Source organism: Urocitellus parryii, chromosome 13 (assembly GCF_045843805.1).
Source record: "Urocitellus parryii isolate mUroPar1 chromosome 13, mUroPar1.hap1, whole genome shotgun sequence".
NCBI classification, from domain to species: Eukaryota; Metazoa; Chordata; class Mammalia; order Rodentia; family Sciuridae; genus Urocitellus; species Urocitellus parryii.
The window spans coordinates 17,074,311-17,100,065 of record NC_135543.1 but is presented as its reverse complement, the minus strand read 5'-3'; the positions used below and the strand labels follow the sequence as shown (position 1 = coordinate 17,100,065).

At 45.5% G+C, this 25,755-nt stretch overlaps 1 protein-coding gene across 2 annotated transcripts in view; it reads left to right on the top strand.

Annotated features, from left to right (window-relative positions):
- Nedd4l (NEDD4 like E3 ubiquitin protein ligase) overlaps nt 1–25,755 on the top strand; it is a 304,029-nt gene that overhangs the window by 68,974 nt on the left and 209,300 nt on the right. For both annotated transcript variants that reach the window (XM_026393205.2, XM_077792371.1), the window contains exon 2: nt 25,408–25,481. In XM_026393205.2, coding sequence (XP_026248990.1) covers nt 25,408–25,481 — 74 coding nt within the window. The remainder of the gene's footprint in view (nt 1–25,407; nt 25,482–25,755) is intronic.

The following is a 25,755-nucleotide window of genomic DNA, read 5'->3' as shown; positions in this document are numbered from 1 at the left end:
TTACTAAATAATGAGGGAAATAAACACCTTTATGCATCTCTCCTTGACCAGGGGACAGTGTCTTAGCCTACAGTACTGGTACAGTAGATGGAGCTGGGTGGCTTCACACAAAAAATTTTCCTGATTGGAGGCTGGGAAGTCCAAGACTAAGGTGCTGGGAGATTGGTGTCTCTGGGGGACATGGCTTCTGGTTCACAGCTGACTGTCTTAATAGCAAAAGCAGGCTCTATCCATGTCCCCTCAAAAGGACAGTAATCGCATTCAGAGGGTCCACCTCATAACCTGTTCACCTTCACCTCCTAATACCATCACTTTGTGGGTTAGGATTTCAACAGGAATTTGGGGTATTGTGGAGAGCAGGCCGTGCCCTCGGAGTTACTCCAGGATGTAGAGAACAGCAGTTCTCAGGCTGTGCCTAAATCTTTGTGGCTCCATTTTTCCATCAGCTGCTCCATTTCGAGGTTAATTGCCGAGGGGGAACGATTCCACACTTGGTGTGCACAATTAACACCATCTGCCTGGCACAACCATAAGGCACAAACCAATAAATTAATCATGCTAAAAAGAATGACCAGGGATTGGCTTGTATCTCAGTGATAGAGCGATTGCCTAGCACGTGTGAGACACTGGATTCTATCCTCGCCACCACAAGAAAATAAAGGTTTTGTGTCCATCTACAACTAAAAAGAATGACCACCCGTGAAATCAAATTAATCACGGACATAGTGTATCAGACTCTTGGGGGAAAAACCAGGCCCATGAGCTCGGTGAACGCACCAGATCACCAGGTGATGCAGTCCCCTCACTTGAGACCCATAAAAGGAGGGGCGACCCCATCACCTAGTCACTTATCAGGAGCCTTGCCAAGGAAAATTGCCAAAGCGACAAACCTTTAAATCTGTTCCTGGACTTGAGCAGAGTGTGGTTTCTCCTGCCTCTGACCACACAAGTCCCGCTCCAAGCTGATATCCCAGGCTGACACTAGAAACGGCCATCGCCCGGACTTGGGCCTAGAATAAGTTCTGTGCTTTGACGGCTCTGTTCCCTGGTACTTTGGTTTCCCTGGTTCCTAATCTTATTTAACCACCTACAGTGACTCTCTGTTCCTATCTGTCTCTTCCTTTGCTCTCGGCTCGGCCTCCTGAACCCCTGCTGTTGCCCTGACCCCTCCTTAGCCTTCCTATAACACATGGATATTGTATGTAAAATTGTATGAAGTGTGACGTGTGCCTCGTGTGTTGTAGACATTAGAGATCAAGACTGGGGTAAAAGAACTCGTGTTTGCTCTGCTTAGGACTACTAGGTGGCCCACAGGTACCCCGTGAGCTGCCACGGATGCAAGTGTCATAGCCTGGGTGTGTGTTAGTCAATAAATTGTGTCCACCTGTCATAAGCGTGCCGTGTCATTAACATAGACCCAAGCACGTTTGTCTTTCCACAATGTCACAAACATTCACTCCCCGTCAGTTGGGATGAGGTGTCATGAGGCTGACAACAGGATGCCCCTTATGCCACTAATCCAGCGAGGACCACACTGGCCCATTTCACAGGCAGTGACCAGGTCTCAGCCCTGAGGCCACTGTCCGCTCCTTCTCTGGGCGTTCTGTTCTAGGTCTGCCTTCCTGTGACCTGGCAGCCTATAAAGCTAAAGTTCTCATCCTTATTTTTGTTCACTTAATATACTTGGCCACTTAACGATGCAGCTAAAACTTGTATTATTACTTTTGAAAGTTGAGAGATCCTTTGTTTTTGTCTGCCTGCTGCATATATTCTAAGGAATGGGGAAAAGAAGACTTTGGCCATAATAGAAGTCCTTATTACCTGCCCCACACTGCACTAGAGACCCTCAAATACATTTGTGTCGGCATCCTCTTGTATATTTTCGGGGATGTATTCTACTGACACTTGGTTTTAATGACATGGTGAGAATACCTGATGTACTCAAGATAACCCGTTCTATCAATTTTGTAATCAGAAAAATTCACTTAATGTGTGTTAAGAATAACCAAACACTGAAGAAAACATAAATGAGACCCGTGGTGATGGTTAGGGACAAAAGAAGGGTCACGGATGCCTTTGGTCTGTATGACTTGATAGATAGCAGCTCTGCCACAGTGACTGGAGACGGCTGTGCCTGAGGAACCAGCTTCACTACAGCTGTGCCCACACATCTGTCTCCTTGCTACATTCCAAAGGGGGGAAGCTTATGAAACCCTGGCAGAGCGCCCCCTCCCAAGGCAGAGCAAGGCTGTAGCTGGAGAGTGTGGTGGGGCAGGGGTGGAGCAAGGCCAGGCTGGCAAGTTATGCAGATGGGGTGGGGGCTGTTAAAACCCTGGTCTTGGAGTTTTCCGTGGAGTGTGATGTGAGCCGGTTGATTATTTTACAGCATTGCCAGTGAATATTGGTGCAGTGCCCTTTGGCTGAGGGCAGGGGCAAAGGCAGAGTCACAGTTGGGAGGCTGTGCGGGTCATCCTGGAGAGACGGGGGCACTGAAGGGCCATGCCCAGCTGCAGAGTACGTGAAGCATGCAGTCTTGTCGCTGCCGGGCAGATGTGCACCAGGGGATTCCATTGCAAAGCCCAGCTCAAGGAACTGCTCAAGTCTTGCCCAGCAAACTTGCTGCTTGATGACAATCATCATTCCTGAGGCACGTAAAAGCCTAGTGTCGGCCCCATGAAGGGCCATCAGCATGAGGAAATGCACAATATATTCCCATAACATATTTTTCAAAACGTGGATTAGTACTGCCTGTGATTAAAAAAATCCCATCAGATTGGTTCCTTTAAGTGGTAATAATGGATTCTTCTGTCCATTTTTGAGTGAAGCCTTTCTCGCCATCCCTAGCAGTATGTTCTCAGGGTTTTTCTGAGGAGCAGGGACTTCTTCAAGTAATCCTTCCTTTTTGTCGCACAGATCTATTGAATAGACCTTTGTGCTGGTCTTAGCCACTTTCTCGTCTCCACCGGAGGAGGAAAACAGGTGCAATGCCCTTTGCTCCGAGTTACTGCTTATTTTTCTGAGGTTCTTGGAGGCCTCAGAGGACATGTCCAGGATTTCCTTCTGTGCTCCAATACTGTGGTGACATGGCTTTGATGGGGGCCATGGGGAAAGCGGTACCTGCTGCAGGTCCACACCTCTGTGGTTGAGGCCTGGCTCCCCATTGCTTGTGGCTCTTCGGCCCTTGGTTCACTTCCCTGAGCCTGTTTCCTCAAGCCTGCGAGGGTGGTGGTCTCGCGTCCCTCACAGGTTGGTGGGAAGATGTGCCTCGGCAGGCACACTGCAGGACAGGGCTCGGGACCACTGTGTTGGTTCATTAATTAGTAAAGGGTGGGGGTTCCTTAGCAAGACTGGAGATGTCTCTCCTTCCCCTGCTGATGGGGCTGTCACCTTACAGGGGATGTGGAAGAGTATTTTAAAGTGTCATTTATTGTCTCTCAATAGGGAGGCTTTGGGAGAAACAAAGCAAATTATTCAAAGTAGAGAATACAGGAACCCTGTTCAGTATTGTCATGGAGAGGTCAGTAGGATTTGATGGGATGGGATTTTTTAAAAAGGCATCTTGAGTTACACGATAAAAGCAACTTGTGCTAACATACAGGGGTAGAATGGAAACAAGATGAATTATTGACCCCTTCTTTGAAAAGCAATTTCCTTTTTTCAAACAGCTAAGCTGACTCTGGTCTGTTCATTTCTTCTCTGAATCTGAAAGCAAGACTTGATTGTGATACAAATAATTGTAATTCTATGAAGTTCTGTTTACCCCTTGAGGTTAGTGTTACAAATAATGTGTTTTGTGATGAGTGATGTGCAAATGTGCACAGAGAATGAATGCACCCACATTTAGATACGTAAACAGTAAAAATGTGTATACACATAAATAATCTATATAAATCAACCATTTAGACTGAATGTAGCTAACATGAATATTTGAATAATTTCCCTGACCTGTCCCCAATTGTCACATTTTAAATGAAACATAGTGATCTTGGAGTCCATGTCTGTGGGTGGCAAACCCTGCTCAGTTCTTACATTCTGATGAAGCTCGAGGGACTGTGGAAGCGGGACCACCTGCCCTGTGATCACCAGGAGGAGGTTATTGTCATGGCCTAGTTCAGATAAATGCTATGGAGCAGGCGCCTGTGAGTCTTTGTCTTTTTCTTTCCTTTACAAAATGTCTAATTGAATTTGAATGTCCTAATTATAAATTCTGATTTAATGCAGTGTCATTTTCTTTAGTTTTTAGAAAGAGTATCTTGTATCTTCTAATTGGTGTTTAGGGAGCTCCGTGTTCACAGAGATTCCTGTGACATTTTGGGACACATGAGCTCACACATGTTCCAAACCTGAATAGCAGCTTGAAAGTTACACTGTGTGAAAGAAGTTTTTGGAATCTTAACACCTAGTGCTGTGTTTTGTAGAAACCGCCTTTAATAGATTCCTCATGACTGGCTTAACAACGATTGTGTGTTCAGGGAAAGATTTTTCCACTTTTTATTTTAATGTCGATATTTCAGGATCACTTAGGCCCAGATCTTGAAGACTACAGAAAGGAGAATTTAATTTCCCATCCCACGTGGCAATGAAAGGAGCCTGAAGTTTGCTGTCAAAGATCTCTTTTCTTTTTCTGATTTTTTTTTTTTTTTTTTTTTTTTTTTTTTTTTTGAGAAGAATGTTTCTCAGATGTTTGATTACCAAGTCATGTCTCTGGATGCTGGCAGTCTTTATGGGAGACCTAAGCCTGTGATTGGGCTGGTATTGAAATCTCTCTGTTGGAGACAAGGCAGCATACAGGAGGAGACACGGGCCTGGTTAGCATCTCCTGGCTATAGGTTGTGACTTACAGGGGACCACAGGCACTGGCTGCAGGTTGTGACTTAGAGGGGACCACCAGCATTGCCTTGGCTACTTTATAAGCGTTAGTTGCCCCTCCTAGTAGCCCTCCTGTACACATACAAGGGACAGATATACATTATATCACTAATCAGGTAGCTGGACTTAATGAGCCCAGGGTTCACACAGCTCTTGATCTTGCATGATGTCATTTGACTTAGGCTTATTTGAGCTGCTCTGCTTGTTCTTCCAAAAGGCTTAGGACATAACAGCCATGGTGTCTACGGTATTACCAGAAATTTCTGTAATTCACATGAGTATACTTGCAAAGGGGGCTATTTGGTTTGCTTGTTTCCCTTATCTGCAGTGGTGGCCACGGGCTCCGGACAGGCTTTTCAGATCTTCAAGTCTAGGTGTGTGTCAATAGCCATGCAGTCTGTTTACAAAGACAGCGAAGTATCCTAATAGGAGAACCAGCTTACAGCAGGAGGTTCATGTCCTAGGAATTCCATGATCTGCCCCCTCCATCTGCCCTGTCCTATTCTGTGTTCAGAGACTTAGACTATGGATGGAATGCAGAGTGGACTATGGCAATAGGAAGTAGAATTAACCTCTTCTGCTTGGTGCCTGTAAAGACTTGGCAGTGTAAAAGGAGGACCAAAGGGTTTCTACAGCTGTCCAAGGAAGAAGAGAGGGACCAAGGGCCACTGCTAGGATTTGGCATATATCAGTTTCACTAGGCCACAAAGTACTAGGTTCTCACATCTAAGAAAAGAAAGAACTTGGTTAATACTGTATAGAAATACGCATTTTCCCTGTGGTCTGACAGCTACCCAAAATGTAATTTTAGGTACTATTAAGCCATTGCTTTCCATTTAGATAGAAATAGCAGGCACTTTGGTTAGTATTTTGTTGTTGTAATGGTGTCTCAGATCTCTTGTTTCTGTCTCTTGAACCAAAACAAAACACTCTACTACAAATACTGTTTTATAAGTATGATTATATGTGGAGAGCAGCACTTTAAAAAAAAAAAAAACTTTCCCTTTGAGTTTTTATTAATCTCTGAAGCATCCTGGGCTTCTGAGAGGAGGTTGCTCAACCCTTAGCAGGAAGCCAACTAAAAAAGGAGTTGGGAAAATGTGGTTGAAGGTCCTAGTCCCAGGGTCACAGGCCAGATCAGGAAAGGGTAGACTTGGGGTTGAGAAGACAATAAATAAGTAATCAGGCCATGTGTTCTCCTAAATAATTGCATCTGGAATCAAACTGTACCATGCTCTAATATACCTTATATTTTACTGTGGATTGTAAATCATGGGCATTAGCATATCAATACATATAGTTACGCATCATTTTGCTTGACAGATCAAATTCTGGAGCTGGACTGCCTGTCTTCGGATGCCAGCTGAGCACCTCATTTAATGACTTGGTAGATTTTGTAAAAGAAGAAAATGTTGCCCAAGTTGTGAGGATGAAATGATAAAATGTCAAAGTACTGGCACTTCATCTAGCTGACAGTGCCTGGTAATTAGGATAGATATGTTAATTACTAGATCTGATTTTTACCAATCCTATTAGATGGATGTCTTGGGAATTCTTTTCTCCCTTGATGGATATTGTTATGGATACATCTTTGCTCACTTGCCTGAGATCTGTCAAGTAGGTTTTAAAAGTGGTCTGTGTGCATCAGCATCTCTACTACTCAAGACTGTATTTCCCACACTGACTGTTAGAAATGCTATATCAATTTTTAGTCTCCTCCTAACAGAGTATCTGACTCTAACTTTGTCACCAGTTCTGAGTGATGTTGTTATTCTTATTCTCTGACAATCGGATGGTTTGAAAATATATAAACATACTATTTTTTTTATTTGCATTCGTTAGCGAACTTGAGAGAATTTTTCATAGATTCCCCTGGAACCAGTTCTGCTTTGTGATCAATAGCCGGTTACTGGCTTGTTCAGGTTGCCTTAGTGTCCTTGGTTACTTGGTGTGTTCATCCTCGGGAAAGGGAACAGGGGAGGCCCTGGAGCAGTGGAGGGGACACTGGAGTGAGGTGTTGAGAGATGAAGCAGTAAGAGGTGCCCAATTCCAGCATGGCACTGTGGGTGTGGGCATGGGGTAGGTGGAAATGCTTGGTCATTTCTGGACCAAGGGTGCTGTGTGCATATGGACCTTGACATTGTGTAAGATGATGTAGGCTTTGGGTCAGAGAGGGATATAGTGACTCAGCTTCCCTATCCCTTGAGCTGGGGTGCTGAAGGGCCTGTAGGCAATGTGGCAAGGAGAACCCTTCCTGACATGAAGGAGTGATGGAAGGTTCCAGCATAGGATTCAGCCATGGTCCTGGGAAGCACCTCCCTGGGCCTGTCCTCTGTGCAGAGCCTAGCTTCCATCTTGACAAGGAAATGATGGGAGCTGTTGAAGAACAAAGACTTGGTGCAGGAGGCTGGGGGCAGGAAGGGCTAAGCGTGGGTTTTGTGGGCAGGTGACCTGTTCAGTCACGGGTGTCATGTTCTGAAGGTCCCAGTGTTGGGTCTAAAGCTGTGCTCTCCACATCGTGGATTCTTAATGACTACTGAACATATGCTCAATACTCATTTTGCCCTGGGCCCTCAGATTCTGTGTTAGTCCTAAGAGATTGTGGTGAGCAAATGTAGGCAGGAGAACTGCTGGGGGGTGTGGTAGGAGGCAGGGCCCAGGAGGATGCTTGGGTGAGCCGGGCTAAGCCTTTGCAGGTGTGAGCTCATGATGGTGCAGGAGCCTGAAGACTAAGACACTTTTCTGAGTTAAAATTAGAATTATTTGAAAACAAGAGAAAGATTGCAAGAGGGCTTTTTGTTGGCTTGGATTCTGCACAGGGTTTTCCCATGGTGAGGTGCTGCTAATGATTTGGATTGGGATGTTTTCTATTGCAGGGGGCTGTGCCTGGTGGCATGTTCACTGAGTTGCTGACTTTTGCCCACTGGATGCCAGTAGCACATCATCCCCATTGTGACAGTAAAAAATGTCTCTAGGCAGTGCCATGTTTTCCTGTGGGGGGTTGGTGTTGAGATGCACCGTCTAGAAAGATCTGAGTTGTGTCTTGCCTCTGCCTCCTGTAGCCATTTGAGCTTGGAAGATTCTTAAATCTCTTCCTAAGCCTCAGCATTCCTGTCTGAGAATTATGATAGTTATTAATACCATCGCTCTTAAATGTGCTCAATTTTGCATAAATGTCAGGAAGTGTTAAAATTTTCTTAATTTTTGCTAATTTGAGGCATTAAAGTGCATGTGATTTTGACTTGAATATTGTGATGAGGCTAGATCAAATTTTTATGTGCAAATTTGCTCCTTATGTATTTTGGGGTTCTTCTTGCCTTTTGTCCAGTTTTCTCATTCTGTTCCCATTTGGGAGTCGGAAGAATGCCCTTTTGATGGCTGTGGTGCTTCTTTGCTGAGCTTTTTCTTCTCTGCCAGCCTTTCTCGCTGTCCTCTGCAACCTGTGGGACCTCGCTATGTTCAGCTGTGCCCCACAGAAGGGCTGGGACTGGTCAAGCTTGTGCCCAGGGAAGGATTGGACCTGGGAGTTCCCCCTGCTTTCCTCCCTGTAGTGGCCCATCTAGAGGATGTTTTGCTTGTTATCTTTTATACTGTGGTCATGCTTAATTAATTGGTCACCATCATCCTATTTTCTCTGAGGCAGGGCTGTTGTAAGACTACATACTGGTGGCTTATACAACATAAATACAGATCTGGAGGCCAGAGGCCTGAGACCAAGGTGCTAGGTGGGTCACGTCTCCAGAGCCTCTGTGGAAGATGGCTACCTTTTCCCTGGTCCTTGCATGCTTTACTCTGTGCCCACCTGTGGCCCTGGTGCCCCTCTCTGGGTCCACATTTCCTCTGATAAGGATTTTGTTTGGATTGGATTAGGACTACCACATGGCCTCACTTTAACTTAATCCTCCTCTTTAAAGGTCCTTTCTCCAAATGTAGTCCCATTCTGAGGGACTGAGGGTTAGGGCTGCAACAAACGCATTTTGGGCGGACACAATGCAGCCAGTCGCTGCAACTTAACTTGAAGCTTTTTGTGAGAATGAACCAATGTAGAGACTGACTCTTTCTTAGCACGAACCCGTGTTTTTCATGTCTTCAGTTTCCATTATTTGACTGCTCTAAGTAGTTGGGGAGACCTGAAATGTGACTTGGCTGAATGACTGGCCTCGCACTCGCAGGAGCTGATTGCATTTGTCTTGATGGAAACATCCCAGATCCTTTTTTTTTCTTCTCTGAGAAGCTCACCGCCAACCATGTTTTCATAAGCTGAAAGTGGCAGAGAGGAAACGTTTGCACAGGGGATGAAGTGTTACGAGGGTTCCTTTAAGATAGTATGTACCTCCAAATATTTACCCAAGGTGGAGGGATGTGGACAGCTGATGTTAGAGTTTTCTGGGCCTAATTCATCGCATTTCTGAAGAGGTGACTGCTGACCTCTGAGTCCACACATTGGTGTCCAGGTGAAAGTTTCTTTAGGCTCCTGTGCTGTGGCATCAGACAGCAGAGAAGGACTTTTCCAGAGAGGAGCAACTCTTGTGCACTGTCCTGAGAGACGAGTTAAGATTCCTCTCCTTTGCCCTTGCCACCCACCAGTGCAAAATTATGTGGTCACAGCCAAGGGTTTGCATACTCTTCAGAGCTAGCCAATGCCCTTGAGTGTTCCAGAGTCTTCTCACCATTAGCAAGTAGTGTGTCCTCCTCAATGAGACATCTCACCTTTCAGAAACTACTGCTACGGGTGAGAATATTCCTGATGGAGAATGGTTAACCTTCCTCTGCAGCCTTTTCAAACCCTGAATCCATCCATGGCATAATAGTTTATAAAACTTGAGATTCTTTTTGGGGGGCAGCACAGGGGATGGAACCCAGGGCTTCAGGCATGCTGGGCAAGTGCTGTACCACTGAGCCACACCTCTAGTTGTACCTTAAGATTCTTGAACATAGGTGACTTAGTTTACTTTTTCGTTTTTCTCTTTTGCAAAATCGTGTACAAACCTCAGGGTTGTTAATGTTATTATTTAGGAACAAGTCTAAAAGGATCTGATTAGTATTCTAAATGGAGATGGCACTTTGGGAAATAAAATATGAAAATTAGTGCATTTAAAAGTGCATGAGCACTGTGAAAGTTGTGAATTTTTTTTTTCCTCCTGAAGGGGGCGAGAGGTGGGTGTCTGCTTCTCTAGGTATGCAGTGGGAACTGGAGTGTCACTAGGGGTTCTAAGTTGTTAGTCTGGGTGAGAGGCTCCTTTCTGGTATCGAATGCTAAGAATGGTTTGGGCCACTTTTGGAAAAGAGATGTATTTTTTTTTTTTAAATCTAGGTTTTATGATATTTCATTATTTGCCCACTGAAAGAACTTGGTGAAGATTTCAATAGAATTAGCCCAACAGTGAAGACTTCTGAATCCTGCCAAGGACAGATTTGAATCTTTAAGTACTAGAATCAGCTCATCCATTTGCCCTGCTGGCCTGGTCATCAACCCTCCTGCTTTTGGTACATTGCAACTTGTGTGGTTTGCAACTTTTGTTCCTAGTGCTTAAAAGGAGAAAATTAAAAGCTCTGTGATTTGGTTTGACAAGAAGCATTTTAGGTCTTGGGTAGCTGGATTGCTTCCAAATTACTTGCCAAGGCGTAGGCAAGGACTAGTACAGTTTGAGAGAGGGCGTCGAGTGCTCCTTCAGATAACCCTGCCCCTCTGTGAGCTGCAGCGAGTGGTCTCAGGGTGGACTCAGTTGTTCCAGTGGCCGTGGCTGGCTGGCAGCCAGGGTACCATTTTCTATGGAGGAGGGCATGCTCCTGTGGTGGGGTGTTCTGAATGACCCCCTACTGCCACCCCAGGTGAATTAGTGGAAATCCTTGGTATTTCTTCCTGGAAGCAGACTTTGAACTTTGATTCCACTGGGATTTCAAGCACCATCTCTGCCAGGTAGAGATTGGAATCTAACCTATTTTCAGAAGACCTCTTCAGGGGATTTCATCACTCTCCTGTTAGCATCTGGTGGCTGACAGCCCTGACTTTTGGGAGTCCCTCCTTTGCCAAACACGCGTTCCGTAGGTGCTCTTCTCACATGGTTCTTAAACATTTGCCTGCTGATGGGTCTTGCAGGGCACCCTGAGTGGGACTACAGGGAGATCCCTGGAAGGTTATACTACGCTTGCTGGCCAGCCTCATCCAGCTCCTTCTCTCCCTCTGCCTTATCTTTGGACAGCACTGAAGGAAAGATCCAGAGCATTCTCTTATGTTTTGGGCATTACTCTTCATCATGCATCATGGTGGGCTTCAAGAGGTCTGGATGAATGGTGGTAGTCACTCATCCAGAAGGAACTGTGATTACTGCAGCAGTCAGGGGAACAAGATGAGTGTATTATTCATATATTTGAAATGGAGTAACAAATAATACTTACCACAAGATAGGCAGAATCACTGAGATTTGGTAAAAATTGGGTGAGATAAAGTTCTACTTCCCTGTGAAAGCAATTTAATTTCTTATTATGAAAGTGTAGTTGGGCTGGGGATGTGGCTCAAGCGGTAGCGCGCTCGCCTGGCATGCGTGCGGCCTGGGTTCGATCCTCAGCACCACATACCAACAAAGATGTCGTGTCCGCCGAAAACTAAAAAATAAAAAAAAAAAGTGTAGTCCGTGGCATTTGGAAAAACAAAAATAAATAACTCGAGACATGATAGAAAATTATACTCAGTTAAAATTCCCCTGTTCCCATCATGCTAAAGTAATCTGCTGACATCATGGTGAGTTTTCACACAGACTAGTTCTTGACCAGAATCACTGAGGAGCAGCAAGGCTCTGGATCGAGGGGAATGAGGAACATGGGGAGTCGCTCGGTGGTTTGTTAGACCCAGCGTGCTCTTCCTGGCATTGCTGGCTGTCAGAGTTGGATATTCAGGGCTGGGATGCTGGGGAGGGGCAGGGGTGGGATGGAAACAGATCTGGGAGTTGTCTGAATTTGCAAGTTTGTTTGTGCTTCCCAGCATTCCATCCCTTTTCCCTGGGGAGAAGGGAGTAAGCCTTATCTTTCAGAAGAGTCCAGCACAGCCCAGTTCAAATGTGAAATCTTAAATATGTGTGCAGATGGCCTGTTATGCTCCATAATACTTCTTCGTTTATTTTAATAGAGCATTGTTTCTCATATTTTATTAGTACTGCAGAATCACCTGGAGGCCAAAAGATGTAAATTGCTGGCCATTGGCTCCAGGGATTCTGATTTTAGAGGTCTGGGGCAGGGCCTGAAAAAGTTGCATTTCCAGCAAGTCACTGGCTTGACGCTGGTAGTCGGGGGTCCCACGCTCTGAGAACCACTGATCTAGATTTTCAGAAAATTGGTACTCCAAGACTGTTCTGCATCGCTCCTGGGGCATCTTGGCACATCTTCTGCCACAGATTCTTGCATTGTTCACTGCTGGAAATCCCAGGAATGGGTATCAGCCTTCTGTGGCTTTTGACAGCCATCCATGTGACTGGGGATACTTCTTCAGTATGTTTGGGGATTCGGGGGAGGGGAGTTAGGTAAACAGGCCCCATTGTGGAGGGACCTGGCTTCAGTGCCTGACACCTGGTCCCAAGCTCAGTTATCAGAGTGACTACAGCTTGAGACTTGTCCTGGGGTGAAGCATTCCTTCATGTCTTTCCACAACCTCTCATTTGATTTTTTTTTTTTTTTTAAACCACCCTTTTAAATGCAATGGGCTTTTTGTAGGTGAATCTAAAGAACAACAGAAACTTTGTAAAAAGGTTCAGATATGCCCCAGAGCTGTGGTTGGAGAGCTTTATGTTGGTGTTGGGAAGGGGCTGATGTTTGTGTGGCCCCGGGAGCTTGATTGAAGATTGAAAGGAAAAGCAAGTCCAGGAACTTCTTGAAACATGGATAATTGCTGTTACAAGGAACCCTATATTTGTTGTTTTTCGTTTTGGTATTTCTCAGTTCTGCATCTCTTTTGAGGCCATACACATGCACCCAGTACTAGTGATTATCTTATGGTTCGGAAAAAAGCTAGATAACTTGATTTTGATTTTTTTTTTCATTAAATTAACAACTCCAAGTTAGGACTTGGCTGAAATCCTTTAGTCTTAGGTATTATATGAGGGAACCAGAAATAATGATGTGATAAATTTCTAATTTGCTCTTTAAAAATGCATGCTTTGGAACACAAGGCCAGTTCCAGATATTCTAGGGAATGGAGCTTTTCAGAGTCATTTCTTACAGAATAGTTGTTGATGAGAGTTTTTCTTTGTGATAAAATGGCATTGCTGCGAGACGGGCTGAGCTGCAGGCCTCCTCCATCTGATTGTGGACCTTTGCACATTTTAAGGTGTGCAGCTGTGCGAGTGTGATTCTTCCCACCATGAAACCAGTACATCTAGCATGTTTGTCTCCACCAAATATGAAACTTTTGACCATGAATGGTTTCTCTAATGTAAGGCACGAACTTGATGAATTAGAGGTGCCCACTGCTCGTGTGCAGTTAGCTGCTCGTTTTTAGTCAGAGGTGACAGAAGGAAAGTGAGGAATGGGGCTGGGTTCAAAGCTGGACTGGCCTTGGGAGCCTGTGGCCATGAACTGTCATCCAGGGCAGTTGCATCTGCTGACTGTGGGCTGAAGCTTGTGGTGTCCTAGGTCTGTGACACTGGGCCTTGTGGCTTCTCAATGTTTTTGGTGAGACAGTTCATCCTCTGCGCACCTCTTCTGGAGGCAGCTTGTCTTTGTGCTCTTCCCAGCTGGTGAATCTGGTTTCCCGTGTTTTACTCCAGCCTGCAGGACTCAAGCAGGGCTCCAGCCACCCCTTGAGCCAGCAACTTCTTGCTTTCTTATGTAGTCCTTCCCTTTGGGTTTTTATATCTTAAAACTATTCTGAAAACCACTCATTGTAGCAGAAATGTTGGTGTTCTTCCTAAGAGGAATTCTTCTAGGAGGAATTTTAAACATCTCCTGTGGAGTGGGTTAGGTGCTGTAAATCGTTTTTGGAATAAAAACAGCAATAAATAGATATCCCCAATTGCTGTCGACAGATGCTCATATTTCATTTCTTTTGGTGGTTGCATTTGTGATTGTTTAAAACGAGTTGCAAGTAGGAAGCATTCCGATTTGTGAATCATCTTTTGTTTTCACCGCTAAGTAAATGGGGGTGTAATTATTATTCCTGGGCTTTGTGTTAGAGACACCACATGCATGCGTATTTCTTGTGCATGGTTCTTACACAATTTCTCTTTGAGTTTTTGACTTCTCCTGGGCAGGTCTTTAAATCACAGCATCTCCAAGTTGGGAGGGGACATGGGCCCATCTGGTTCATTTTTCTCCCCTGTTGATATTTCTGGCAGGCTGCTGCCTGTGCTCTGACCACTGAGAACTGGCTAGCTCTCTGCCTCTGGAGGCCACCTGCTCTCTGCTGGCCCTGGGGTAAGGACCAGAGGTTCCCTCCCCTTAATGAGGCACATCTGCTTCCCTGCAACCTTCCCTTCTAGGTTGGGATCTGCCCTGCTCCCCGATGGCCTCAACATAGGAATTCACTTTGACTTTGGTTCTGCTGCCACCCCAGCCCCTTCCTGCTGGAAGAATCTTTTTTTTTTTTTTTTTTTAAACCCAGGTTAAACATTCCCTTAGCATTCTTCATGTGACTTCTATTTTTTGCTTATTATCTATCCTGACTACTTATATAAATAAGTAAAAAAAATACTTTTATTGAGTCGTTAATATATCCAGATGGTTTTAATGTCTAAGAATATAAAGAAAGCTGTGTAGTGAAAGTCTCATTGTTTCCCAGCCACTCCTGTCCCCATCAATCAGTACTCGTCCCCAGAATCAGCCAGGGTTCCCAAGATTCTTGTGTCCTGGTGAAGTTTACATTATGTACTTGCAAGCAAATATTTGTGCACACATGCCCCTTTTAATGTAAAGATTGGCATACCTTGCAGAACATTCTCTTTCAATTTATGTGACAGTCCGTCTTGGGATTTCAAGTCTGAACATACAAAATAACATTCTTACGTTTTCTTAGTGCTGCATCATATGGATTCTATCCTGTTTACTTAAAAAAAAAAAAAAAAAGGGGGGGGTGTGCAAAACAGCAGTCTCCCTTCTTCATCATGCCCCTTGGGTTTGAACATCATGCTGACCCAAGGCAGGGAATGATAACATCCCTGGCCGTGGAATTTTAATAATGCAAGTGATTTATGCTGTCTTATTGCTCAGTCATATTGAACTTGAGATTAAAATATGTCCCTAAGATTCCCCCCACTGCCTTGATACTCTTGATACTCCACTGATGGGGCAGCCAAGTGCACACACCACTACAGTACTCCCATCCTGTGCCACTTGGCCGGTTACCTGGTCTGATGAGATCTTTCTGGATTCTGATTTGGTCATCTGACATCTTATCCAGTTGTGTATATCGGCCACAAATTGGATTAGCCTGCCATCAAAATCCTCATCCAAGTTTTTCTGGCTCAGAGCATTGCACAGGATGGATCTAATCATAGAGCCCTATGACACAACCCCTGGAACCTCCCTGGAATTTCCTAATGATTATACTTCAGATAGGAGTTGGTGCCTGGGAACAACTGAGTCCCAGCTAGCTTTACTATTGGCTTAGGATCATCTCATCTGGAAAAATGAGTGTGGTGTTTGGTGTTGCCAGCCGGCTGGCTGAAGTCTTCGAGTAAGATGTGACCTGCATATCCTGGAGCTACTAGCCCTACCAGACAAGGACATAAGTGGTCTGCAAATCATATTCTTAGCAAACCTTGGGTATACCTAATTCTCGTTTTCCAAATGCTCATAGGCTAAATAATGGTCCTCTTTCCTGATCTGCTTAGATGGATGTCATTTTTTCACTCCTGCAATGTTTGAGGACTGTGTTGAGTGAGGTGAGGGTGTTTTTGTGGTACTCTGGCTGAATGGTTGCACATTCCCCGCGACCCTTGTCCCTTTCTGTGAGCTGCTGTGCAGCCCCTGACTTCCAAGTTTCCTGTTTGGGCAGGACAACTAGTTTAAGAGTAGTGAGAACAGGATCAGGAGAGCTATAGGGTACCATGGAGGTTATGTAGAAGGACTTACCTGGCCTAGACCCTGAAAAGACTTCAAAAACTGTAGTAGTGAAGCTGACACTTCCAGGACAGGTGGTCTGAGCAGATATAGCAAAGAGGTGGCATTGGCAGAGGCCTGACCAGTCTGTAATTTACAGGTGGCAGCCTGTCTGCACTGATACTCAGTGGTGGCATGAGGGGACACTAGAAGACAGGAGAACCACAGCTCAAAGACCCTGAAGGACTGGGATGGTCCTTGGTTTTATCATACCCCATGGTGCTGGAGAGAAATTGCCAGTGAGGGCAGGCGGGGGGTGTCCCTGTGTGTTGATGTCCTCAGGCTAAGCCTTGGTTCTGAACACAGGCTCTCCGGGCAGCCTGCCTCATGGTTCAACTTGCCTAGAGTGAAGATGCTAGTCATTGGTCCAGGGTCTTCACATCCATATATAGGCCAATTTCCCTGTGAAATCTATAGCTTGGCATTTGTCTGAGCCTCTTAAGAACATTGTTCATGTGTGTCTGCACTGCGATGCTGGGGGCCCTAGGCATGCTGACCTGGGCCGTGCATCTTTCTGATCCTCCTTGGGGAGTCTCGGCTCTGAGGCCCCAGAATTCCCCCTGGCATTCTTATTGGGCCATTGAGAGCCTGGACTCTCCACTTCCTTTTATTCAAGCTGCACGTTCTGTCCAAAACCCAGACCTCACTCTCTTGCTAGAGGTCAGACTTACGTCTGCCATGAAAAATCTAGAATTTTAGATTTTTGAGCTATGATTTTTGGCTTTCAACAAAGTGCCATTGTTTATTATGGCCATTTTTAGAACTGTAAACACAAGATAATTCTCATCTTAGTGATCTTGGAGGAATTTAAAAATGTTTCCTGTCTTGTGATTAGAAGTTCAGAACAAAAGAACCCTTGATAAATGGATTCTTTGAAGCCCTGGTACAGGGAGTATGACCAACTATTCTGGTAAAATGAGAATTTTTAATTAGCGGAAGAGAGTGACCATGTCCTTTGTGTGGGAACACTTGCCAGCTCATTCATTTCATGGCCCCTGCTCAGTGACAGCCTCCTCTCTGCCCCATAATCGCTGAACTACTGTGGATGAGAAGACTTAATGTGCATGAGAAGACTTAATGTTTCTAATTGAGAGCCACTCCAAAAACCTGTCCACCTGTGGAAGAACTTACATTCTTGCTAAGTCAGTATCTGGGTCATGGGAGATAGGAGCATGTTTCTTGAGGTGAGACTGAGCCCAGCCACCACCTGCTCCTAACTCCTCAACCTCCTGTTGCCCCTGAGCCCACGTGTGCATCCATCTCTTCTCCCTGGAGGTAGGTTATCTGTGAAATGGGATGTGGAGTGCCTCGGCTGCGCTCTACTCAAAAGCAAGCAACAAAGGCATCCAGTGTTGCCTCTCACGGGGAGGATTGTCACATGGGCACTCTCAAGGCATGGGTCAGAATAGATCTAGTGATTCAGTGCAAGTCCTACAGACCTGGCACTGGGATCGACTGACATCTTAGGGGTAATCCAGTGCAGCTCTGCTGGAATCTGTCTCCCACCGCCAACCGCCTTCCTGGAGGGAGGTGGGTGTGACTGTGGCAGGCCAGCGAGCCAGCCCCTTTCTGGGCACATGCAGCTGTTAAAAGGCCACCTTCCTCCCATCATCCTGCAGCTGGCTTCTCACACCCTGTGGCTCTGGTGGGTCCCCCTGCACAGGGTCCCAGCGGTGGCTGTTCTCAGTGGACTTGAGTTTCAGTTCTGTTTTCTTAGGGGCACTTCCCCCTCTGAGTACTTTCCAGAATGTCCGCAGTTCTCTTAAAGGGACCAGGAGCCCTGGCTGGGGATTTTGCCTCTTCCCTTGCTTCCTGCATACTTTCTCTGAATACTGTATGAGATTTAGCAAACTTGTCAGGGTTTTGGCTTGTGCTGGACTCATCAGAAAGTCCTTGATTTTTGTTCCACACTGTTAAGCCACCTTCACCACTCTTCCCGTGTTCATAATGTGGTTTTAAAGATGTCCAGGCGCAGGAAGACTGTACTGCGCAACACAGTATTTGAATAACTAGACTTTACAGCTACTAAGTTACAGGCACTAATTGACATGCCAGTCTTTAATAATGCAGGGGACATACTGACCCTAGAAGATGTAGCTGGATTCCTCAGGGCAGCTCTTCTGATGTGCTCTAAGTCATCCCTGGGTTAAGTGTAGAGAGTCTTCTCTTGCTCCCTTTTTTGCTTCCTCTTCTATCTTCCTTCCTTTTACAAGAGGCTGTTCACATTCCTGCTGTGTTCTTGCGTTAAGTTAGTGCCCTTCGCAGCATGGCTTCAGTAGATCTTTCTGGATTGTGGATGTACCTGTGCTGTCCAATTCTGCATCCACTAGGCATGTGTGGCTGCTGAGCACTTGGCTGGTGTTAATTTTACTTTTAATTAAAGGGAAACAGCCTCGTGTTTCTCTGACTGGGCAGGGCAGCCTTAGAGGCTAGTTGAGGAAATAAGTCTTATCTAAGAGGTGGGGGAAAGGTGCCATTGGTCTATCAAGTGTGGGCATAAAAGGAGTGCCTGGGCACGGTGCCACCTCCCATACGGGTTTCCATTTGATTCTCATGAGCTCCAGTTTGACTTCTCACTGCTTCTTGCACATCTCTACCTGCCCGCTGGAAAGATTTCAAATTCAGGAAGCCCAGGTTCTTGATTTCCCTTAGCCCAGCATTCGCTCTTCTTCCCTCACTTCCTAGCAGCTAAGTGCATCAGCCTCCCCTGGCTCAGAAACAGCAGGCTTCAGTGGGTTCCTTTTCTCTGCGGTTCAGGCCAGTTTGCCCTGCTGTTTTCCCAGAGTGACTCGGGAGCTAGTCCTGTCCTCCATCCCAGGACCCTGCCAGGTGCACAGCAGACTGCAGAATTCCTGACCCTGTCCTCTCTGGGCTCATCCCCTTCGGCCTGCCCTCTGCTCCTGTGGCTGATCTGCTGAGGTCTGCCCCGCTCCACCTGCAGGATGACACTGCTTCTCCTGCATGCCCGCCCCTCCCAGTGTGTCCACTTGTTCTTTTTGTCTGGAAGTTTGCTCCTCCCATTTCCTCATTCTTAGACCCTGCTCAAACATTTAACTCTGGGGTTTCCCTAACTTTCCAGCCTATTTCCCTCTCCCCATCCTGCCCATGTACAGTAATTTTTTCCTCTTGGGGGTTCCTGTAGAACATCATCCATCACTGTTACCAATTTTTTTCTGTCATTTCAGTTACTTGTATGTGTTTTCATCAGTCTGCTTTTTATTGCAATGAAATACCTAAGATAATTCACTTATAAAGAGAAGAGATTTATTTTGGTTCACGGTCTTGGAGGTTTCAATTCATGGCCAGTGGCCCCATTGCTTTGGGCCTGTGGCAGCACAGTACGTCCTGGTGGGAGCACCAGCAGAGTCGAGCCATTCCCCTCATGGCTGGGAAGTAAAAGGAGAGGAAGGGGTGGGCTGGGGTCCCATTATCCCCATTGAGTCTACACTCCCAATGACCTAAGACCTCCCACTAGGCCCTACCTCTTTAAATTTCTACCACTTCCAATAACACCAAGCTGGGATCAAGCCTCCAGTACACGGCTTTGCTGGATGTGGCAGGTGCCACCTGTAGGAGTGTTGCTCTCTGTATGTGGAAGGTGAGTTCCTGTGGGCCTGCCCTCTGTCTCATTGGCTCATTATTGCTGTACTGCTTTCAGAAAGAAACGGGTGCTTTGGGTGGAATCACTGCTTAGATAGGAGCAGACCCCTGGGGATATATAGGTGTTGAATGCAGGTACCAGGAAGAAAAGCATTGGGTCCTCGTGACTTGCACAGGTAGTTCAAGTAGAGCCTGTGGTGATGAGTTCTCAGTGCCAAGTCAAGAAGTTTTAATGTAATCCATTAGTTCATTGGGAGGCTCCACTGGAGCATTGGAGAGGGGACATTTTAACAAGATTGGGCTCATGGTAGCAAGTAAACTAGGATGGAGAGAAGCTGCTTCAAATAAACAACAGTTACACAAAGTCTGGCACTTAAAAGATGCTCAGTTTTTGAAAGAATGGACAAATGAGATTGTGCTAGCTGGGGTTGAACCATCCTGCCATTAGTGATAACATAAATTGAAGCCCTAGAATAGAGAAGAAGGGGACAGATTTGGAGTTATGTTAATGGCAAATGTAAATTTCTTAGCTACACTATAATTTTTCCTGGATATTTTTCCCCAAAATTTCATGCTTTTGAATGTCATGTATCCTAGATTTTCTGGAGTTGCCTTAGTTTCATCGTCACCATCTGGACGTGCTGTCCTGGTCCTGGGCTGTCATTTTCCCCCTCCTCCTTTGTTCTCAGCACAGGTACCTTAAGCCTCTCCTCCACAGGCTTTAAGAGGTGCGGGTGGTGCTTGTTGTAAGCCCCGAGGGCAGGGAGTGATTCCTCTTTCGTGTGCTCCCTGTTTGTTACTGGGGCATTTTCGTTGAAGTGGTACCCGATGGTCAAATTGGAGGACCAGGAGAGATTTTCGGAGAGATGCAGCAGTGGAGGGCTGGGGAGCCCACTAAGAGTGAAGAGTGGAACAGGTTTTGAGGGCAGGATGGGGTCGAGAAGATGGGGTAGGTGGGTCAGGTAAGATTTGGAGATGATGGGAATGGGGATAGGGCAGTATAGGTTTTTTGTTTTGACTTAGGCAGAGAATTTTATGTATGATACTACAGTGACGAATACATATCATTATACATTTGTACAAACCCATAGAAAGCACAACACCAACAGTGAATCTGAACATGCGTATGCACTGTACCTGATTCTGATTTGTTGACGTGTGGGCCTGTTACCGGTGACAAGTGCGCCACTGGGAAGGACATCGAGCTGGGGGGGGGGGCTGTGTTTTTTGGGGCAAGAAGCACATGGGAAATCTGTGCTGCCCACTCACTTTTGCCATGAACCTAAAACTGCTCTAAAAACAAAGTCTTAAAAAAATCCATGAAGCCAGGTATAATGGTGCATGCCTGTAATCCCAGCTGCTTGGGAGGCTGAACAGAACGATTGGAAGCTCAAAGCCAGCCTCAGCAATTTAGCAAGGCCCTGAGTCTAAATAAAAAATAAAAAGGGCTGGGGATGTGACTCAGTGGTTAAAGCACCCCTGGGCTCAATCCCCAATTCCAAAAACAAACCCAGACATATTGAGTGTGTGTGTGTGTGTAACAGGATCCTGTCTTGGGGTTGGGGTGAGAATGCCTAGAATGGGAAGAATGAGGGTACCTTCTTTGTAGTGGGCACTTTCCATATGTTACCTTATTAACTTGAAACAAAGTTACATGGGCAGCACACACACCATTTACATATTTCTGTGGTCCAACAAAATACTTCTGAAAGTAGTATTTTCTGTGAGTATGCAGGTGTTTAGAATATACAAGGTAAAAACATAAATTTAGAGGGGAATGGCCAAGATACTGAGATCCCCGACTTGGGACTTCGTGTCCAGGAAGACAGCTGGTGTATGTGCAACCAGGGGTGGCTCCCTGTGGTGGAAGAACATGATTTCCACATCCTGACATCCCCTTCTTTTGGGGGAGAGTAGCTGCCATTGTAGGAAAAGATGAAAACGTAAGTTCCAGAGTCGGAGAAGAGGCAAATCTCAGTGTTTGAGTTTAAACTTGAAAGAGATTGACCATCAGGACCATTTTGATGATGTATCAGAGGCTTTGTGGTTGGGTGTGGGAATCTTTTGCCCACTATAAGGAGCAGGGCTGCTGGGGTTCCAGATGCCTGTCGCACAGATGAACCAGAGTCCCGCCCTTTTCTACGTGCACACCTTATTTATTAGTATGCTGTGTCGTGCGTGGCTTGGGCACCTTATCTTGTCTGCCTGTATTGATTAAAAACATTAGAAAATTTACTGGTAAAGAAAAGCACATTTCTTTTTTTTTTTTAAAGAGAGAGTGAGAGAGGAGAGAGAGAGAGAGAGAGTTTTTAATATTTTTTAGTTCTCGGCAGACACAACATCTTTGTTGGTATGTGGTGCTGAGAATCGAACCCGGGCCGCACGCACGCCAGGCAAGCACGCTACCGCTTGAGCCACATCCCCAGCCCAAGAAAAGCACATTTCAAGTGCACAGAACCAATCCTGTTACATAACAGCAGTGCAAAACAATAGGTCACTAACCGGAAGAGACACATCCTGGCCTAGCCTCTTCTCTGCCTGCTCCTTCTGAGTTGTACAGCCAGCCTAAGAATAATATTTTTATTGTCCAAGCCAAGCCACCTTAATTAAATATTTGATTCTACTGGAGTCATAAACGGGGATCAAAATATCATGCATAGATTTTTATGAAAGTAATTAAATGCTCCAGAAAGTTCAGTGGCTCAGCATGGGGCCCACTGCTTGTGATAAATTAGTCACACACCTTGTCATGTGTTTCCTTACCAAGTGACCTTTGCTGCTTATCTGTATTTACACTTGTCATTTTGAGGAAACGATCTCTTTGCTGTGTGTATAAAAACTTTTTACAGAGTGACACACTCTGTGGACTTCAGTCAGGAATGAAACTTCCTGCAACAGCTACTTGTAAACAGTAAGTACTCAATAAATGCTCTCTTCTCTTCACTTCCCAGCTGTTGCCTGTAGATCACATAAATCAGCTCCTATTCAGCATCTTTCAAACATGCAACTCTATACCTTTGAGTTGGTCATAAAAATAACTTGCAGGTTGAATTTTCTCATGACAGAAATGCTTATTGCGGTAAGCCTGGATGATCCAAAATTTTTATTTTTCTTAGATTTCTATGAAAGTTTATTTTTGGTGCTGAAGATTGAACCCAGAGGCCTCATACATGCTAGGAAAGCACATTTTGTCCCCTAAAAACAACTTCAGCTGAAAGTTTAGTTTTTAAACAAAAATTCTGATGTTTCAGAAGGAAACACTGCAAATAAACAAAAGTAAATTATCATTATTCAGAGGCCATCACTATTACCATTATCCTTTCCAGACCTTTGACTTAAGAGATGACAGCAACCTTTGGTTTCAGGCGGGACTGACTAGAAGTCTACTGCCAGCTCATGCCCTCAGAGGGTGGTAGGTCATTTTGGGGTGTAGGTGTTCTGCTCTACTGGCTTCCTGAGGTCCCCCCTTTTGAGTACCTTCTCCACTGAGCAGAGGGTTGGGCTGAGACGGAAGATATTGAGTTTAACTGGCTTATGGCCAGTGGAAAAGCCTGTCATTTTAGGATTTCTGCAAATTGCAAGAAGGAGGCAGTGTGGTGTGGGACCAACTGTACCTTGCTTTCCGTCCTACATACTGCCCTTTCCAAGTCCTCTCAGGTCAGTCATAAATGCAAGGCTGTGCTGTTCAGGAAGAACCAGGGTTGGAACTGCAGTGGCCACAGCAGGAGTTGCTACTTCTCAGGTCTCTTAGCTGCTCCTCTTCAAGGCCCATTTCTCCTTCCTGCTGCCAGCTCAAGCATCTGCTCCTTCAGCCAGCATGGGACAGGGAGGTGGGACAGGGAGGCTTGGGTGGGCTCAGACCCATCACCTCCTTAACGGTCCCCACCCACTCCTGCACACAGTGTCTAGGAGGTTGCTGGCTGGAGTATTTGTAATTAGGCTTGTTTTTCTCTGGAAATTTCCCGTCATCCTGTTCATTTCATTGATTCTGTTTCTCAAGTCAAATCCAAATCCCTTTGCCTGGCAGACCAGTGTTTCCTCTTAACCATCCACCTGTGGTTGTCAATGCTGTGGGTACTAGGAGGCCACGGACACTCCCCAGCTGTGCAAAAAAAACTCAACACCGATGTGCTGCCCAATTTTGACCCGTAGATAAAATAGTACTTGGACTGTGCCAGCCATTGATCTGAACCACTGTGAGAGGGTCATGATTGACATCTGGGTACAACTTGCTGAGAAACAGAAAATGTTAAGCACCTCCATGTGCTTCACATCCCATGCTGATGAGAGATCGATGACCTCTGGCCTGTGTGTGTACAGAGAAAGAAATGTCAGTGCTTAAAGGAACCAGGGGATCAGCACTTTAACCCTGTGGCATTTTTGTAAGCCTGTGGACACACGGTCGTGCTATGGTAGGGCTGTGTTTCAGTTGTCCCTGACTTGTCTGGTTTTGCTTTGCATCTCTTAATCCTTTCATGGGGCCTGTCAAACTTGAATCCACCCAAGGGTAGAAGGGGGATTGGGAAAAGCACAGATGAGTTGAGAGTGTCGTTTTAAATCATTTGTACTGCCCACACATTTGTTCATGGGCAGCTTTGTGTCTGCAGATGGTTGGGTGGATGGTTGAATCCTGGAGCATAAATGACTGCACATGCTCCCGTTGATGCATGATCTGTAGCTGATTGGCAAAGGCCCTGCGTCCTGTTCTCTCCTTGTTTTATTTTTGCCCTGCCTTTAATCTTCTTCAACATTGCTTGATAATTATTACCTTCAAATTATATAATTTTTCTTTTCCTCACCTAGGTCTTGACTAAACGTATTAGACATCTGAATTGCTGATACTTCTCTTGATGATCAGCACTTGTGTTTCCAAGGATCCTTCTCTAGCATTTTTTTTTTTTAAATCTCGTTTCTTTTGCAGATTTGGCTAGAACTACCATCTGCCAGTTCTACACTGGTGGAAGTCTCTAGCATGACCAGGTGTTTTTCCCATTTATCTATTTTGCCATCTGATTGTCTCATAAGCACCTTGGACTTGGAGCTCTGCTAAAATTGATGTTAACAGTTAGTGACCCAAACTGGAAACGAGATTTATTTTGGACCTTTATCACCCACCTCCTCCTAGGCCATCACGACATTAGAGTCCTATATTGTTGGTCTGCTTGTCACCTCTGATAGGCCCAGGAACAGATATGTATTTTTTATTTCAAGGCCAATTTCAATGCCTGTGTATAGGAGCTGCAAGGAAATAGTAATAAAGAGTGGACTAACAAATGGGTGAACCAACACTCTTCTGGCTTCTGAGATGGTTTGGGACAGTTGCTATTCAGGATGATGCTTTTTTATGTAGTTTTATTGAAACAAAGGGATTGCTTTTGCTTGCTGACACCAAATATTTTGAAAATTTGAAAAGCAGTGATTTTTGAGAGAATTTTTTTACCATAGAAAACTTTCAGTCCTTTATCCCATGCCACACTTAACAGACTTATTACATTTGTTACCGGGTTGTTCTTGGACTTTTATGTGGGTAGTTCCATGTCTGTGGTTCTGTTCTGGTACAACGGGGAAGCGCTTCTTCAAAGGCAGGAATAGTTGACGTTAGTGACCTCTTGGAACGAAACGTGGGCTTCGCTCGCTGGCTGTCTCCATCTCTGGAGCCCTGGCATCTTGGAGTTGCTGCACTTCTTTCTGGACCTCACTGTAAGGAAGAGTGGCATCTGCTCCAGGCACCCCATTCTCTGTGCCAGTGCTGCACTAGGCAGAAGTCACGGCCTTGAAAGTTGGGTGCAAGAGTGCAGTACATCGAAGATCAGGGTTTTTTTTTAACTTTATTTTTTCTCTCTCCAACAGGGAGAATCCCGTATTCTCAGAGTAAAAGTTGTTTCTGGAATTGATCTCGCCAAAAAGGATATCTTTGGAGCCAGGTACGTGTGATTTATTTGGGTGGGCTTCTGTAGAGCGTGGCAAGTACTTTTCTAATTTGGATGTATGTCAGAACCACCTGGAGGGATTTTTTTTTCCCCCCAGGGGCCACCAGCAGAGGTTGACAGGTTGCCTAGTGCTGTTGCATCTAGCCCAGGGCCACATTTGCACAGGGATCTAACTGTGCATCCCAAGGGCAGTTAGCAGACTCCTCCTCCTGGGTGGGCCCATTACTTGAGGAAGTTAGAGTCTATGGCTGTGGAAATTTTTGCCCTG